The sequence below is a fragment of the Rhea pennata genome, chromosome 17 (genome assembly GCF_028389875.1).
Source record: "Rhea pennata isolate bPtePen1 chromosome 17, bPtePen1.pri, whole genome shotgun sequence".
In the NCBI taxonomy this organism is placed as follows: domain Eukaryota; kingdom Metazoa; phylum Chordata; class Aves; order Rheiformes; family Rheidae; genus Rhea; species Rhea pennata.
This window is the reverse complement of record NC_084679.1, coordinates 11,443,920-11,459,458: the sequence shown is the minus strand read 5'-3', so window position 1 is coordinate 11,459,458 and position 15,539 is coordinate 11,443,920. Positions and strand designations below refer to the sequence as shown.

At 39.6% G+C, this 15,539-nt stretch overlaps 1 protein-coding gene across 2 annotated transcripts in view; it reads left to right on the top strand.

Moving 5' to 3' along the window:
- Window positions 1–5,641: 5,641 nt before the first annotated feature.
- Window positions 5,642–15,539, top strand: part of UPB1 (beta-ureidopropionase 1) — a 19,514-nt gene continuing 9,616 nt past the window's right edge. The window contains exons 1-5 of one of the 2 annotated variants that reach the window (XM_062589723.1): window positions 5,642–5,845; window positions 6,500–6,671; window positions 8,059–8,146; window positions 8,862–8,956; window positions 10,294–10,455. In XM_062589723.1, the coding sequence (XP_062445707.1) occupies window positions 5,745–5,845; window positions 6,500–6,671; window positions 8,059–8,146; window positions 8,862–8,956; window positions 10,294–10,455 (618 nt within the window). In that variant the 5' untranslated portion in view covers window positions 5,642–5,744. The remainder of the gene's footprint in view (window positions 5,846–6,499; window positions 6,672–8,058; window positions 8,147–8,861; window positions 8,957–10,293; window positions 10,456–15,539) is intronic. The other variant, XM_062589722.1, reaches the window with a different exon arrangement.

Here is a 15,539-nt window from a genome sequence, read left to right as displayed (position 1 = left end):
GGCTCTCACGTCTTGTTGTAATTTCTCATGTCACAGGTAAAACACTTTCCCAGTAATGCAATGTGTTGACTGTTAGTGGATGTTGTTACTCCTTAAAGGTTAACATAACCCTTTATTGACTGATGTGTACAGGCTTTGATCTGCCCAAATAATATTCAGTGACTGTGCTGTAAGTTACCCTTTCGGTACTCAGTTCATTAGGTAGGTTGAGGAGACACACCTCTTCAACCTCCTTGCTGTGTTGTTTTGAACAAACCAGTGAAGTAAAGAACCAGACTGAAACACTGAATCACTCTGTGTCACTGCCACTGGTTAAACTTTTAGCCAAAGCTGTCTTGCCTAAAGAATTATGGCTTTGGGGTCATTCTAATGAGCTCTCTTGAACCAATTTACAACTTTTTTCCCCTGAATTTGGTCAATTTTACTCAGTGGTCATGGAAGTCTCCAGTATTTTGCATTTGTTTTTATCCTGGGTGGCTCTTTGGGATTACTTTATACTGAAACTGTGTATAAAAAGCTTTCATGACTGTAAATGGTCCTTTTCAGAACTTCAAAGAAATACCCATTATTTTCTAAATGATATCCCTATGGACCCTATCAAATGCTTTTTCAAAGTTTATCCAGTTAAGATACAGCCTTCCCTCAGAGGGGAACTGTATGAGGATTTTCAGGTCAGCCATGTGATAAATTCAAGACTGTCTTTCTCAAAATCAGCTTATTCATCCTAAATTAGATATCTGCTAATTCTATCATCCTCTCTAACAAAATTCTTGCCAGGGATCTCTCAGTATAGAAACATCATGTTCCAGGTTTTGTGTCCTATCTCTCCAATTCTTACACTATGGAATATCTCTTTTCTGCAAGGATTCAGAAAAGAGATCTTTCTTCCACTACAAGGGGAAGGAAATCTTTCCCTTCCCAGATTCTACCTAAAATTCATTCATTCTGGTTTAGACTAGTGCCCTCTTTGATGAAGGATTAGAACATTCTATTTATAGTAGGTGCTTAAAGACCGGGCTTCCTGAACCCATGGAAAACAAATGCACTAGATTTTATTCTTTTGTTCTTTTAATAACTCTCTGTGAGATTCTTCCCCTCCCCTCCTTTCCTGCTGGTTTACTTGCATTCTTATATGTTCAGTGTTTTTTCTCTTCTGTCTTTGTTCCAGTTTATCAGCGATATACACACAGTTGTTTCCCAGACTCCATGATTTCAACAGCAAAAAACAACACGACCTTTTGAGCCCATGAGCAATCTTGGTAGTGATAATTTAGCAGAAGGTTGTGGTAATGAACAAGAACACTGCTCCTAAATGTTAGATCATTATATGTTTTTTATGAGTGTTTATTACGTCTTTAATGCATTTCCTGTGCACCACGGAGACAGATATTTTCCAGGAAGGAAAGAACTAAATTTGGGAATGTTTCTGAGTCCTTTCGTTAACTGATCAAAATCATCAATTTGTATCTCTTCTCGCCTAGATTAAACATATCTTTTCAGGTGTGATTTAGTCAAAGCAAACAAGCAGAATATTTCTAGCTAGAAAGATATCGGTGCCAACAACGGAAGGACTCTTTCAAAGCTACATTAACTCTTTAAAAGCTGTGAGCAGAGCTTTTCTTGTTGCATCTGATGAAACTCAGGACTTGTGAAAGGAGGGAAAGGTGACTGAAAAGTTGCATTTCACTCCCCAGACCTGAGGCTGGTTTGGGACTGCTTTGGTCCCAGGCATGTCTGAGAGCAGACTAAATGTATTGTCAAAAATAAACTTCCTCAGTTCTTCAGCCCATTTTCCCTCAAACAGCCTCCAGAATGGCAGGAAGCCAAGAGCAGATGAGACAAAGCCAACTATATGAGATTTATAAGTTGGCTGTCCTACTCTAAAGGTGGTTGTATTGTACCTGCAGCTTTGGCACCATTCACCAAAAAGGCATGGCATCTAAAAGCAGGCCAGAATTTTCCGTATATATCGAAATCCCCACCTCCATTTTGGCTTAGGATTTGAATAGGGGCCCACTTCTAAAACAGATAATGATGCTGTTAAAGATTTAGGTAGAATCAGTAAAAAAAAACTCTTTGCCTGCAACCAGGATAAAGCCATCTGTGTTACTAGCAGGAGGTCGTGGTGCATCAGAGTGATTTTAAAACAGAGAATTTTACTTTTCCTACATCACAGCACCCCTAAAGCTTGCTTATGTTAATGTATAAACCAAAGCAGGACAGAAGGAAAGCTTACTGTCTTCTTTATTTCTAGCTGTATATTAAATACCATGAAACATTAAGTAGACTTTATCTTCTCCTTGTATTTTAGAGTTGTCCCTTCTCTCACAACTTTTACTTTGCTAATTACTCTTCACTGCCTACGTCTTACATTTGAAATGTTTTGAATTAGATGTGTCTCAAGATAATTTTTTTATACATCTCTGTATGAAGTGAAGGGGTTTGTATTTGACATGAAGCAAAGCACCTGCTCTAGAGATCTCAGTGATCTATTTTGCGGTATAATTCAGTATTATATTTTGTGGCCACTGGAAAAGGACAATGTACAAGGTTATTCTGAAAGGGTGCTGCGGCATCTAGAAGAAAAGCTTAAACAGAACATCAGTATCATGTGGTCTTGCAGGACGTGTCTGGGTCCACATGCACTTAAATCCCTTGATAGGTGTAAATAATAAGGAACATGACCTTATGGATGATCTGAGACAGTTATTGCATCAAGGATGCCAGTTATTCATTTATTTAGCTGCTCTGGGGAATTCTGTTTGATCCATTTCAAGGAATGAAAACAGAAGAAAGTATCCAGAAACACGATTTACATGATAATTTCAGAGAGAATATATTTACATACTACTAAATTAGAGGGAAAGGCAGAAATTCTGCCTACAGTCCTGCCTACTAGCTCTGATATGTGATGCTATTCAGCCTTTGCTCTTATCCTGGGTTACAGTGGAAAGACTTTGTTTGTTTAAATCTGTTCTTGGGTCTCTCCCACTTTTGCCCTGAACTCTAGATGTTTGGCTCTTAAATTCATTCTCCAGGGTGCTTCTGACTAATGCCACGGTGCTATTGTGGGATGTTACAGGAACTCTTGGGAACGGTCTTGAAGCACAGAGTATGGACCAGCATTATCAAAATCCGATTTTAGCTCTGAGATGATATCTGTGCAACATAGGTTTTTCCACACAGAAACACAGTAGAAAAACTGCTTTCTACACAGTTTATACCCGTGTGGTCCTGATTTCCTTATTTGACATTCTGGACCACCCTGACTGAGAGCAATAGCAGCGAAAACTGCACATTTCAGAATTGTTTTGTAGGAATTTATGTAAACCAATTATCATGGCCTGGGCTTATGCCAGAGGGTTCAGCTATTTCCCAGAATAATTACTTAGTTCAGGTAGTGCAGAACTGGGAAGAAGTTCGAATACAGAGCTTTGAATAAGTCAAAACCACAATTAAGATCTGGATTGTAGCATCGTAATTAAAATATAACTGTAATGATTGAGGTGGAACATTGAGATTTAGATCCAAGCTCTCTCTCTAATATGCTTTTGTCTGGGGTATGGAAGGCATCTTCCTTTATTAGGTTACTTTCCTGCTGAATATTAACATTTCGTGCTTTGAAGGTTTATTGTGTTGGCTAGAGTTATACCTTTACATACACACAGTCCCTATGGAATAGCCTGATCTCCTTTCATCATTATTAGTAATTCTAGGCTTGTCATTTCCTATTCATTCTGTCTGGACTTCACTATGTTGTTGCAGGATGGTTGGTGTGGCTGGTGCACAGGAAATGTACTTTTTTTCAGATCTTGACTGTTCATGAGTATTCTTTTCAGGGGCTTCAGTTTTATTGCCATGAAGTCCACTTCCTACATGTACTACAACTTAACAAATTACAAACAAACAAGGCACCAATAGAGAAGTCAGTGAAAGTTCACACTAAGAATAGAAACTTGAGGAGAAAAGTTCAGTTATGTGACCTTCTCAGGAGCTGCATACAAAATAGACCTGCTGTTTTTCCCTTTAACTTGCAGTCCAGGCAGAAGAGAACTTGATGAGTTCCCAGACAAACCCAAGCCCTTCTGCTCGTTGCCAAGAATCCATTCAGAAAGGCTTTGTCCTTTGGCTCTGGGAATACTGACATGGAGATTAATTTACTTGTCGGTCTTTTAATTTCCCCTATAGTTCCAGCTGACTTTTGTATTGATCTTCCGTTGTACAATGTTTAAAGATCTGCTGGCCACAAACTAGGGAAATATTCCTCAGATACCTTTAAAATTGGCTGGTAATGCATATAAGGATTGTCAGGTAAAAACTACCATGTAACTGTAAGTCACTGCTTATTATTGCACTTTAGTAGTAAGTTTGAGAAAGAAAAATAACTTCTCAGAACAGGTTTTTAGGCCCTTGGTCATGAACATTGAGACTGCTATATTGGTGAGTACAATACATGTACTTACATAATGTGCAAGCTATCCATACTTTCATCCCTATGCTTAGCTTATCTTGAAAATTCCCCAAAAGATTAGAGGATTTTCCTGTTTTCTATCTTAAAGGAGTTACTCTGCTCTTATGAGAAGCTCTAGGTAGTTCGTACTCCCAACAGAAACAGCGGACCAGCACCTTCTGCCCTCGTACACCTTGCATACAGAGTATTGCTGCAACTTCTTGGGTTAAAAAAATTAGATGAAAAAGAATCACATCTCAAAATGCCCCCATGAAACCTGATTATCGCTGGATTCTTTCTGCTTAAAGTTAAATATTAGACAGCCTGAAAGGCTTAATATTTAACTTAAAATGCCTGACAGCTGGAGACACTCAGCACCAAATGTTGCTCTGCCTTTTAGAAGATATGTAAAGCAACACTTAAAATCAGTGTGATATATTTAGACTGTTGTAGCTGTCCCTGAACTTGGTAACTGGTTTTCTCATTTGGATGAAACACTGATGTTCTTCATTTCAAAACTACATTGGGAAGCAGAAAGCATGGCCAGTAGTTATGGTTTTGGTGGGAATAATTGGATTAAACAGGATGGCCACTTGGTACTCAACCAAGACGAAATACCCTCTCTTCAGGTGTGCTTTTGAGCCAGATAGACTTTTTGTTTGATCTTTTGTCTGATATTAACTTTGTTTCTGGGATGAATTTCCAATGATACTGAGCTTGAAATGCATCCTGGGTACAAAGCTAACTTTTATTCCTAGTCCCTGGTCAGTGTCTTACTGCAACCAGACTAGACTCAGACACACACCTGTGAAAACCACAGTATTTTATGATCTCTTTCCCATTTCTAAGCCTTTATGCTGAAGAGTATCCCCATAAAATCCTCCTAATGATACCTTTGTTTTTAATTAATTCTGAGATCGAGGGGTTGGCCCTGAAGGGGCAAGTGACTGGGCATGGCCACCTCCATGGCTGTTCAAGCCTTCAGGGTGTCTCAGGGTTGGCCCTCATCCCAGCCAGCCCTGCGAGGACCGCAGGGGACCCTGCTGCTGCCTCCGAGGGTGCCGCGTCGCGGCCGGCGGAGCGGCCTCAGGGCGCAGCGCCGGCGCCGAGCCGTGCGCTCCAAACCGGCTCTGAGGAGAAAGGGGCGTGGCCGGCCGGGCGGTAACGGTTGGGGGGGGGGGGCGGGGGGGGCGCGTGCCCAACGGCCCGCGTGCCTGGCCTGGCCTGGCCTGGCCTGGCTCGGCTCGGCTCGGCTCGGCTCGGCTCACTCCCTCCCTCCCTCCCGCGCCGCGCCATGGAGGGAGGCCTGGAGTCGCTCGAGTCATGCTTGGAGCGGCATATCCCTCCCGAGGACCTCGCCGAGGTGAAGCGGATCCTCTATGGGGGCGAGGCAAGGTGCGCTGCGGGGGAGGGAGCCGGTGAGAGCAGGGGGCGTTCAGCCAGGGAGCGCGGGGAAGGACGCCAGTGTGAGGGGGGGGTCCCCAGGGCAGGGCCGAAAGGAAAAAAGGGGAGGGGGCAGGTGAGGAACTTGGCCTGTGGTGAGATAGCTGTGAGGTAGTTTAGGGGTGCTCTCGCCTGGGAAGGAGGGAAGTAGAGACGTGGTATGAGGGAGCAGCTGAGTGAAGCAAAGGAGCTGGGGGGAGCGTATTTTGGGGGCTGTGTGAGTTGGGGGTGAGCGAGCTGGCCAAGTGGAGACCTAACAGAGACCTCTGTAGATCGGAGGGAAAGTGTAATCTGGGACTTTGAAGTGGGAGTCTGTAGATATGAGCTCCTTGATTTCTTAGTAAGGTAAGAGTGACTAGAAATCTGAATTTTGAAAGGAAGGGCTGGGATTTTGTTGCCATGAAGGAGACCTGTGTGACTGCACATGACTTTGCTGCTGTCTGACTGTTCCCTCCCTCTGACAGTTGTGTGCTGAGGTGTGGGAGCTTGAAACTAAGGTGGCTCTGCAGGAGTAGACAGTATTTGTTATCCTTTGGGTCTGTTGCATCCAGAAAGGAAACTGAGAGTATCTCAGCTTGAAATGTTTTTGTTTCCTTTTTATTCCAGAAAACTTTATTTGCCAGCTGCTGCTGTATCAGCAGCTCAGGAAAGAGATTTTGAACTACAAGGCTATGGATTTGAAGCTGCTTCAGAGCAATTGAGGCGGCCACGCATTGTTCGAGTAGGACTGATACAGAATAAAATTCCGCTTCCCACAGACACAGCAGTGGCAGTCCAGGTGCAGAAGTTGGGATCTGGGCCATTTGTTTCTAACTCTTTCATTAAATTGAGAAATACCACTTTTCAGTTGTTGGTGTTAAAATCAGAAATACCAAGAAGTACCTACTGTTTGTCTGGCAACATAGGGCCCAACATTCTCTTAAAACAGTATACCATAAGAAATTAGAATGACATGAAATTTTGTTGTTCCCCAGAAATGTTTTTGTGTTATGTTTATCTAGTGAATTGCCCAACCTACTTGCACTTTTCTTGTAGCTAAATATTTAATCCCTGATTTTGTAAATGAAAAGTCTTTGCCTGTAAAATGAAACAGAAAAATAGTTTTTCTGAATTCAGAAGAGATTAGAAAGCCAAGGTGCAGTTCTTGTTTTAACTGAAAAATGCTGAATTATAGGAGAATCCAATAGCACAAACATGGGTTAATAAAGCTGTAGTATTCTTTGTGCAGCAGTATACCAAATCATGTTACAAGGTGACTGTAATCTCTTAACATATTGGACATAAAAACACTGAAATGATACACTTGTGTAGAAATTGCCTCTTAACTTAAAGTTGTTTTAAAAAAAGGTAAAAGAAAATACCACATGTATGAAATTTTCTGGAGTAATAGTTTTGTTCACAGACAGTAGAAAACAAGCAGACAACGGCTTCTGTAACTCAGTGTACAGCCGTTGAGTTTGTAGACAACCGTTGACTTACGTTACGTACATATTTTATTGTTACGTGAAAGTATGAATAGAATGCTGTATCTGTGCTCATCTTTAACTAGAGCACTCAAAGAAAAATATTTTGAAACAAAGGTTTTTAATTAATAAACACTTAGTTGTTTTCCTTGGTAATGATCTACTTGGATATTAGGGCAAAACGACTGAGAAAATCCTTTGGGGTTAATAACTTCTAGAAGGTGTCCCAAGATCCATGTGTGTTAGCACAATTTGCAAATAACCAAGGAAATGAACTATCCTTAGCTCATATTGTAAGATTCTGAGTACTTGATTTTTGAATTCACCTTTTCGTAACATTACTAGGTAGTTGTTTCCATTGAGCAACAAAAAGATGACTTTTGTTGGGTCTTTTAAGATTTGTAGCTCTTTACAAGGCAGTCAGAAATTAATTGCCAGATTTTTAAATGTGGCAGCCGTGGAATTTGAGAATTCCAGTGGATTGCTTTCTGTATTTTTAGCATCTAAATTTATATTTTAAAAAATTATTTCTAACTCTTTAGATCCTAATTCTGATATCAGTGCTCATGAATGATCAGTTCCTGAGATATTCTAGCTGAAAGCAATGAGACTAAGTACAGAACAAGATAAAAGCAGGCTACTAATATACAAATGAGTTAGAACATACAGCTTTTTTTATTGTGTGAAACTTTTCATAATTAGGTGGCTGCACTGCACAAGCGAATTGAGGAAATTGTGGAAGTGGCAGCAATGTGTGGGGTCAACATAGTTTGTTTCCAGGAGGCTTGGAGTGAGTATTTTCTCTGATTCCTTATAGCTTGTCAGAGGTCACGTTCTTTCTTTTTTAACGGGTGTCCTGTACTCAAAATATGTCTTGTAGGCAAACAACAGAGATCTTCCAAGATACAGAAGTTGATTGTTACTAATATATTTTATTTTATTTATTTATTTATTAACAAAAGCAAAGATTCTTTGTTAGAACTATATGGAAGATCTGTGTAAAGTCTGTAAGGAGAGGTGTATGTTGCAATAATTTTATAGTCACACTCCTTTTTTGTGTCATACTTTGTGATTCTTCCCTCATTTTTTTTCTCTTAAAGTTTTTTTCATCTAGACAGATATTAAGAAATATAAATGCATTTTAATTAAAGTAGTCTTTGAAGCTTAATAGGACCCAAAACCAAAATGAAGACCCCGTTGCAAAAACAGCTTACTTGCAGAAAGTGTACAGGAATGATTAGGATGTACTTTAGATCATCACCTCCTGTAAGGCTAGTAATGCACAGTAAGTGCATTTTTTCTCTTCTATTTTGCTATGTATGGGCCCAACATTCCGCATCCTTGCTAAAAATATTACTAAAAAGCTTTATCCTTTGAACAGGGGAAAAGTTGTATTGTTCTTAAGTGTTTAATTATTTATATGTTCGTTGAAACAGAACTATCCCTGTCTCTCTTGAGTGACATGGATACTCTTACAAAGTTTGCCTTGCATTGATGTTTTCTAGCCATGCCCTTTGCATTTTGTACAAGAGAGAGGCTTCCTTGGACTGAATTTGCCGAGTCAGCAGAGGATGGGCCAACGACAAAATTCTGCCAAGAGGTGAACAACCAAACCAAACAAAACACTCCAAACTGACCTTCACACCCCATCCCTCCAGCCAGTAACTGCCTCAGATTAGCAAGGATTTCTTTATATACCAGTCTTCTACCACTGATCAAATAGAAATGATAAAAACTAAATTTTAACCTTCCTTAACAAATATTGTAGTAGCTAGTGAAGTAGAAATGGGCATCAGTACCTATACTCAATATTTGATTTTTAAATTACTTTGCATTTATGGACTGACTTTTACCCTGGAAGTTATATGAAACTTCTCATTTATCTATTCTTGAATTTTACAGTGGGGAGCAATTTCCCAGTCAAATGTCTTTAATTTCAATTCAAAGATGTTTCTTGGCTAGAATGAGTGAGCATTAAACAATATTAGTATGAAATGTGGTCCTAAGGAGAATAGCCATTTCTGAACAGGAAACACTTTCACAAAAATCTTCTACATCTCCTTGTGAAATGCTACAAAATATAGAAGACTTTTTTATGCATTCAGGCAAATTTGTTAGTTGGCTTTTATTCTTCAGAGACTGCTGATTGCAAAAGTGACAGAATATATTAAAGTGACAGAGTATATTTTTGTCTTCTGACAACTTGTAATAAGGAATTTTTATGATTTTCTGTAGTAAGGGATTCACAAAGGGTTGTTATGGAGTCAACTTTGTCCAGATATGAACTGAGCAATTTAACCTTCTGTGGACAGACATTTTATCTTCCGTCTGATCTAGGGCAAGTATAGATTCTCACTGATTCTCACTGTAGAATTACTGACACTATGAAAGTTCAGAGAAATATATAAAAAAAAGAAAAGCTGCATAAAAAAAGATAGCAAAGTACTAGTAAGCTAGCAGTCACATGGTGCTGTATTTCTCTCTCGCACCCATATTTGTTAACATTTATAGTTAATATATAATAACATTTTAAATTTTCCCATAACTTTTTGAACTTTCTTTCAGCTAGCTGAGGTGTTAAACAAATCCACATAAGTGGGATATGAGAATGAAAGAGGGATCAACATCGTGTTATATCTCCGAATAGATATGTGTCAGCCCTGTAGTGTTAATGCAGCTGTTTGGATGTTTTTCCAGTTAGTACCTTGCATTTCTAATTGAGTGGTGTAGGTGGAAGGCTCTCAGTGATATATCCATCTTTGAAGAAACTGGCAATACCTGTGGTTCTGGTGTGAATTAAGCATTAGCACTTGATAACAGTCAATGTAATGCACAAAATAAAACCCTTTTTTAATGCTGCTTTATGAACATAAGGTGAAAATAATCAATTACTCTAGGCTTGCATGTGTAATAAAAAAATTATCTTAATTTGCATAGCTGGCAAAGAAATACAATATGGTTGTGATATCTCCAATCCTGGAGCGAGATGAAATACATGGAGGAACTCTTTGGAATACTGCAGTCGTCATTTCTAATTCTGGAGCTATCCTTGGCAAAAGTAGGAAAAATCACATTCCAAGGATTGGAGATTTCAATGAGGTAAGATGTGGTATTATGATTATATCAAGCTAGTCTTACTTTGCAGCTCTTGTTTCTGTCTGCAGTTTGTTGTATCAAAGCCATACAGAAAGGAAATGTAATGTATTTTTGGAAAATGTGATCCACTAAGCATTTACTCAGTTTTCCCAGGTGTGGATTCACCGAGGGGAAGTCCTGCTTAACCAATCTGATAGCCTTCTGTGATGGAATGACTGGCTGGGTAGATGAGGGAAGAGCAGTCGACGTTGTGTACCTTGTCTTCAGCAAGGCTTTTGACACTGTCTCGCATAACATCCTCCTAGATAAGCTCAGGAAGTGTGGGTTAGATGAGCGAATAGTGAGGTGGATTGAGAACTGGCTGAAAGGCAGAGCTCAGAGGGTCGTCATCAGTGGTGTGGAGTCTAGTTGGAGGCCTGTGGCTAGTGGCATTCCCCCAGGGCTCAGTACTGAGTCCCATCCTATTCAAATTCTTCATCAACGACCTGGATAAGGGGACGGAGTGCCTCCTCAGCAGGTTTGCCAATGATACCAAGCTGGGAGGAGTGGCTGACACACCTGAGGGCTGTGCTGCTATTCAGAGAGACCTGGCCAGGCTGGAGAGTTGGGCAGAGAGGAACCTCATGAGATTCAACGAGGGCAAGTGCAGAGTCCTGCACCTACGGAGAAATAACTGTAGGCACCAGAACAAGCTGGGGGCTTGTGGCCAGGAAGGCCAATGGTCTCCTGGGCTGCATCAGGAAGCGTGTTGCCAGCAGGTCGAGGGAGGTGATCCTGCCCCTCTACTCAGCCCTGGTGAGGCCTCATCTCGAGTACTGCATCCAATTCTGTGCTCCTCAGTACAAGAGAGACATGGAGCTACTGGAGAGAGTCCAGCGTAGGGCTACAAAGATGATCAGAGGGCTGGAGCATCTGCCCTGTGAGGAACAGTTGGGCCTGTTTAGCCTGGGGAAGAGGAGACTAAGGGGGGGATCTGATCAATGTCTGTGAGTATCTGAAGGGAGGATGTCAGGGGGACAGAGACAAACTCTTTTCAGTTCTCCCATGTGACAGGACAAGAGGCAGTGGGCAGAAATTGAAGCACAGGAAGTTCTGTCTGAATGTGAGGGGGAATTTCTTCACTGCCAGAGTGACGGAGCACTGGAACAGGTTGCCTAGAGAGGTTGTGGAGTCTCCTTCTCTGGAGATATTCAAGGCCTGCCTGGATGCAACCCTGTCCAACATGCTCTAGGTGACCTGTTGAGCAGGGAGGTTGGACTAGATATCTCCAGAAGTCCCTTCCAATCTTACTAATTCTACGATTCTATGATTACAGTAAGTTAATTTATCAAGAACAGAGATTGATGACCCTTAAAGCACAAGTGGCACTGAATCTTTGTCACATATTCTTCCTTGCCCTGATAGATGCTGAAACTATGGAGGATTTTAAAAACAAAATTCTGTAAGTCACAACTGTGTTATATTTTTTTGCATGATGGTCTCAGGTAATTTTTGCACTTGTTAACTTGATTTAATTTAGAAGGGAACTGATTGATGGTTCAGGTATGAGCAGTATTTATGGTCTTGATCTCTTTTTTTTTCTCATGAGGTTGTTATGGAAATGACAGTTCTTATGGTCATGTTTCTCTGAGTGGAATCCCTTAATCATTACACTTTTGACTGAACCAGTGGTTTATAGCATGTTCTGTTTACTAATGACATTACTTCCACTGAAGCCCTTGGTAGTTCTTAGGCCGTGCTCTAGAATCAGCTTCAGAAACTGAGCTGGTAATAAAAGCAATATGAGAAGGTAACTGCTTGGTCTGAAATGGGTTTATCCATCCATAGAATTATCACAAGCAGAAAGATCAGGATTAAAAATTAACCGAAGTCTAAAAATACATTGTTTTACTTAACTTAATCTCTCCTTGTCAGCTAAAGTGAGTAATTAACAGAGGCATTCTTCCTAAGCACTGGGAACTACATACCTGCAATTGCTTTTCTTCTCTTTCCTAATGTTCTGGTCACTAAACTGAGGGTATAGAACCCAGACTGCCTTTTTATTAATTTTAAAGTTTTTTTTTTCTTGTCTCAAAACTTGTGGTTTAAAACCTCTGGAAGTTTAGACCTGTACTCCCTGATTATACTGGTTTATGTTTCTTCAGAGGAGGCTGTTAATAGTTTTTTATACAATGAAGTTCTGTCACAGACTTGTCAGACCCGAACCTCACTTCCATCTTTAACAGTTATTTTGATTTTTAATATTATTTTGTCTGAGCTGTCTTCTAGCTAGCAAAACAAAAACAAACAATCCTGTATAAAATAAAAGTATTAATACAAATGAATTTTGGACACTTTGCACATTCTTGATACCTTTCTTGTATAAATACCAAAAAACCCCCCAACAACAACAGAAAAACCTCTTGTTGCATGTACTACAATACAATGTCTTTTATTTTTCCAGACGGTGGTCTATGGAGCATCAATATATTCCAAGAATATTCTTTTTTCTAACTATGAAATTGTAATGAAAGACACCTGAAGATTTATAAAATACTTTTAGAATTCTAAAAAGTATTATAAAATTATAAAATAATTATAAAATGTGGCTAAAAATATAAAATATTTTTACTTTTCCATGTGAAGTATTATGATAGTTGTGTTGGATGGTTTTTGTAATTCCTAAAAGGAGTTAGTTCCTGTGATCTTAAATTATAGAATTATCACAAAATACAACAAGCACTCTGAAATCATTATAATACACTGGCAATATTTTAATAGATTGTATCTATCGCATTGTAACAGGCAACTAGTGTTAACCTAAAACAGTGCTGACTTTTTGACTAATCCTGTTAGGAAAGCATTCTGCCCATTCTATTCATCATTTTTTTTAATCCTGCTGAGGACAAGAGAGGTAAGAGCAGCTTTCTGAATTGTGTTAAGGCTGACCAATTCTGATAGAGGAACTTTTGAAGCAGACAAGACTACGAGAAAGGATTATAATCATCTCTGTTATTTTATTGTTGTTGTTATTGTTTTTAATCAACAAAGTTACCCCCAAGGAAGGGATGAGTTTAAAATTATTCTATGTAGATTGTCTCCGTAGAACATATTGTAAAAGGAGCCTGGTTACAATCATCCTTGATGAATCAATGAGAACTAAATGCAAAGGGGAAAGAGACTGGTCTCTAGCCTATTCAGCCATGTGTGGGAGGGCATATAAATAAACAAAAATCAATCCTTCTTGAGACATCACAATTAGTTGCTGTGGAGATGATTGTGACCTCTGGTGAGGAATAAAGAATAAGAATTGATGAATTCCCTGAAGCAATTAACATTCTTGTTTTTCTTCTCCTGTTGTAATAAAAGAAAACTGAGACTAGAAGAAGAAATGGAAAGTTACTCAATCAGCAGAGCTGTTTTGAAACAGGATTATGTGAGTGCTCACCACATGGCGTGCTCTCTACAAATGTGAAAGGAGATAAAAATCTGTGCCCAAGGGAATCTACAATTTCATGAGACCTGGCAGTAAATAACAAACATGAGATTATCACACTGACCAAGCAGACTGAACCTCTAGACCTTCTTGATTTCTGAACATGATCCCCTTCAGAGTTGCATCTGTTTCTTCCATCATGCTATTCCCCTACACTGAGATGAGATCTTGGGTTGTTCCTCAGCAGTTACTGTGCTTACTGCAGGCCTGACATTAGAGTTCTGTTCCCTTCAAGACCAGTTGCAGTGGTTGGTACAGTGGACAGACAGTTTCAGTAAAAATTGAATTATTTTACAATACACCACTCAATATGGTAGGAGACATGCCTCATTGGGTCAGACCAGTGGGTTATCTACCTTCTGCCTCTGAGACGATCATGAGAATATACTATTAGGAATGAGTCTGGCCAAATTTGCAACATTTGTACTCTGTCGATATTCACAGTCATTATATTGAGAGATATACTGTGAGATAGTACCTTCCTGGCTATTTTGTTATCTGTTTGTGGACCTTTTGTCCATTATTTTATCCAGTCCCTTCTGAACTTGCTGGTGCAATCTGCCTTCACAAGCTCTTGTAGGAGCAAATTCCAGAAGAGCTCTACCTGCTGTGTTTAAAAAAACAAGCAAACGAAAAAACAACAACAAAAAAAAACCCCCTTGGTTTAAAATATATTCCAGACTACTAATTTCAGTGACTATCCACTACTTTTGCCATTCCAGGATTTCTGCATTTGTATTACCTGCTGCTTCTGTGTTGTTCTAGATTTCATTTATAATCTCCCTCAGCCTTCTGCCTGCAAACCAAAGACACTGAGCCTTTTAGCCTCCCCTGGTGAGGCAGCTGCTCCATCCCCTTAATCACTTTAGCAGCCTTTGCTTGTTTCATCTCTAGTGTGTCTTTGAGATACTAAAATTACACAGAGAACTCAAGCTCTTTCATGTACCAGCAAAATTATGGGTTTTGTTACATTCTCAGTACCCTTCCTTTTGATGCCTGACGTCTTGTTCTTTTTGACTAATACTGCAGGTTAAGTCAGTGATTTCAGGGAACTGTGGATGACTCCACCCATACCCTTTTCTTGCACCTGGGAAGACCCAGTTCTATAGATTTCATTTAGTCTCTCTGTCTGGAAGTTTGTCCCTCTTGGTAGCTGTTAGTGGTGCCCTCTGCTTCTCTTCACCCTTGCCTTTTACAGGAACCAGTGTATTTTTAATTGTTTAGAAATGTTTAATATGATGAGATAAAGTTGGCAGCATATGGGAAATGGGATCTTTGAAGCCAACAGTTCATTCCAGTTTCTAAAAGGAGTGCTGTCTAGATTTATCCTGTGATTTTTCGTGTTCTTTTAAGCCATTCATTAGTTTAGAGCAATAGTCATAAAGAAATTCAAATAACCAATCTTAGCTACACACTGATATCACCTATAATATTCATAAAATTATTGTATATCAGTATTAACAGTTGAACATATAGGAATTCCTTGTTCATTTTACAGGATTTATATTCTCTGAATTTAATAAGACTAGGGGATTGTGATTTCTCTGGAGAATTTACTTGTATGGTAAAAGTACTAAGAGAGGTGCCTAAGGTTTGCCAATTTGTGAGCTTC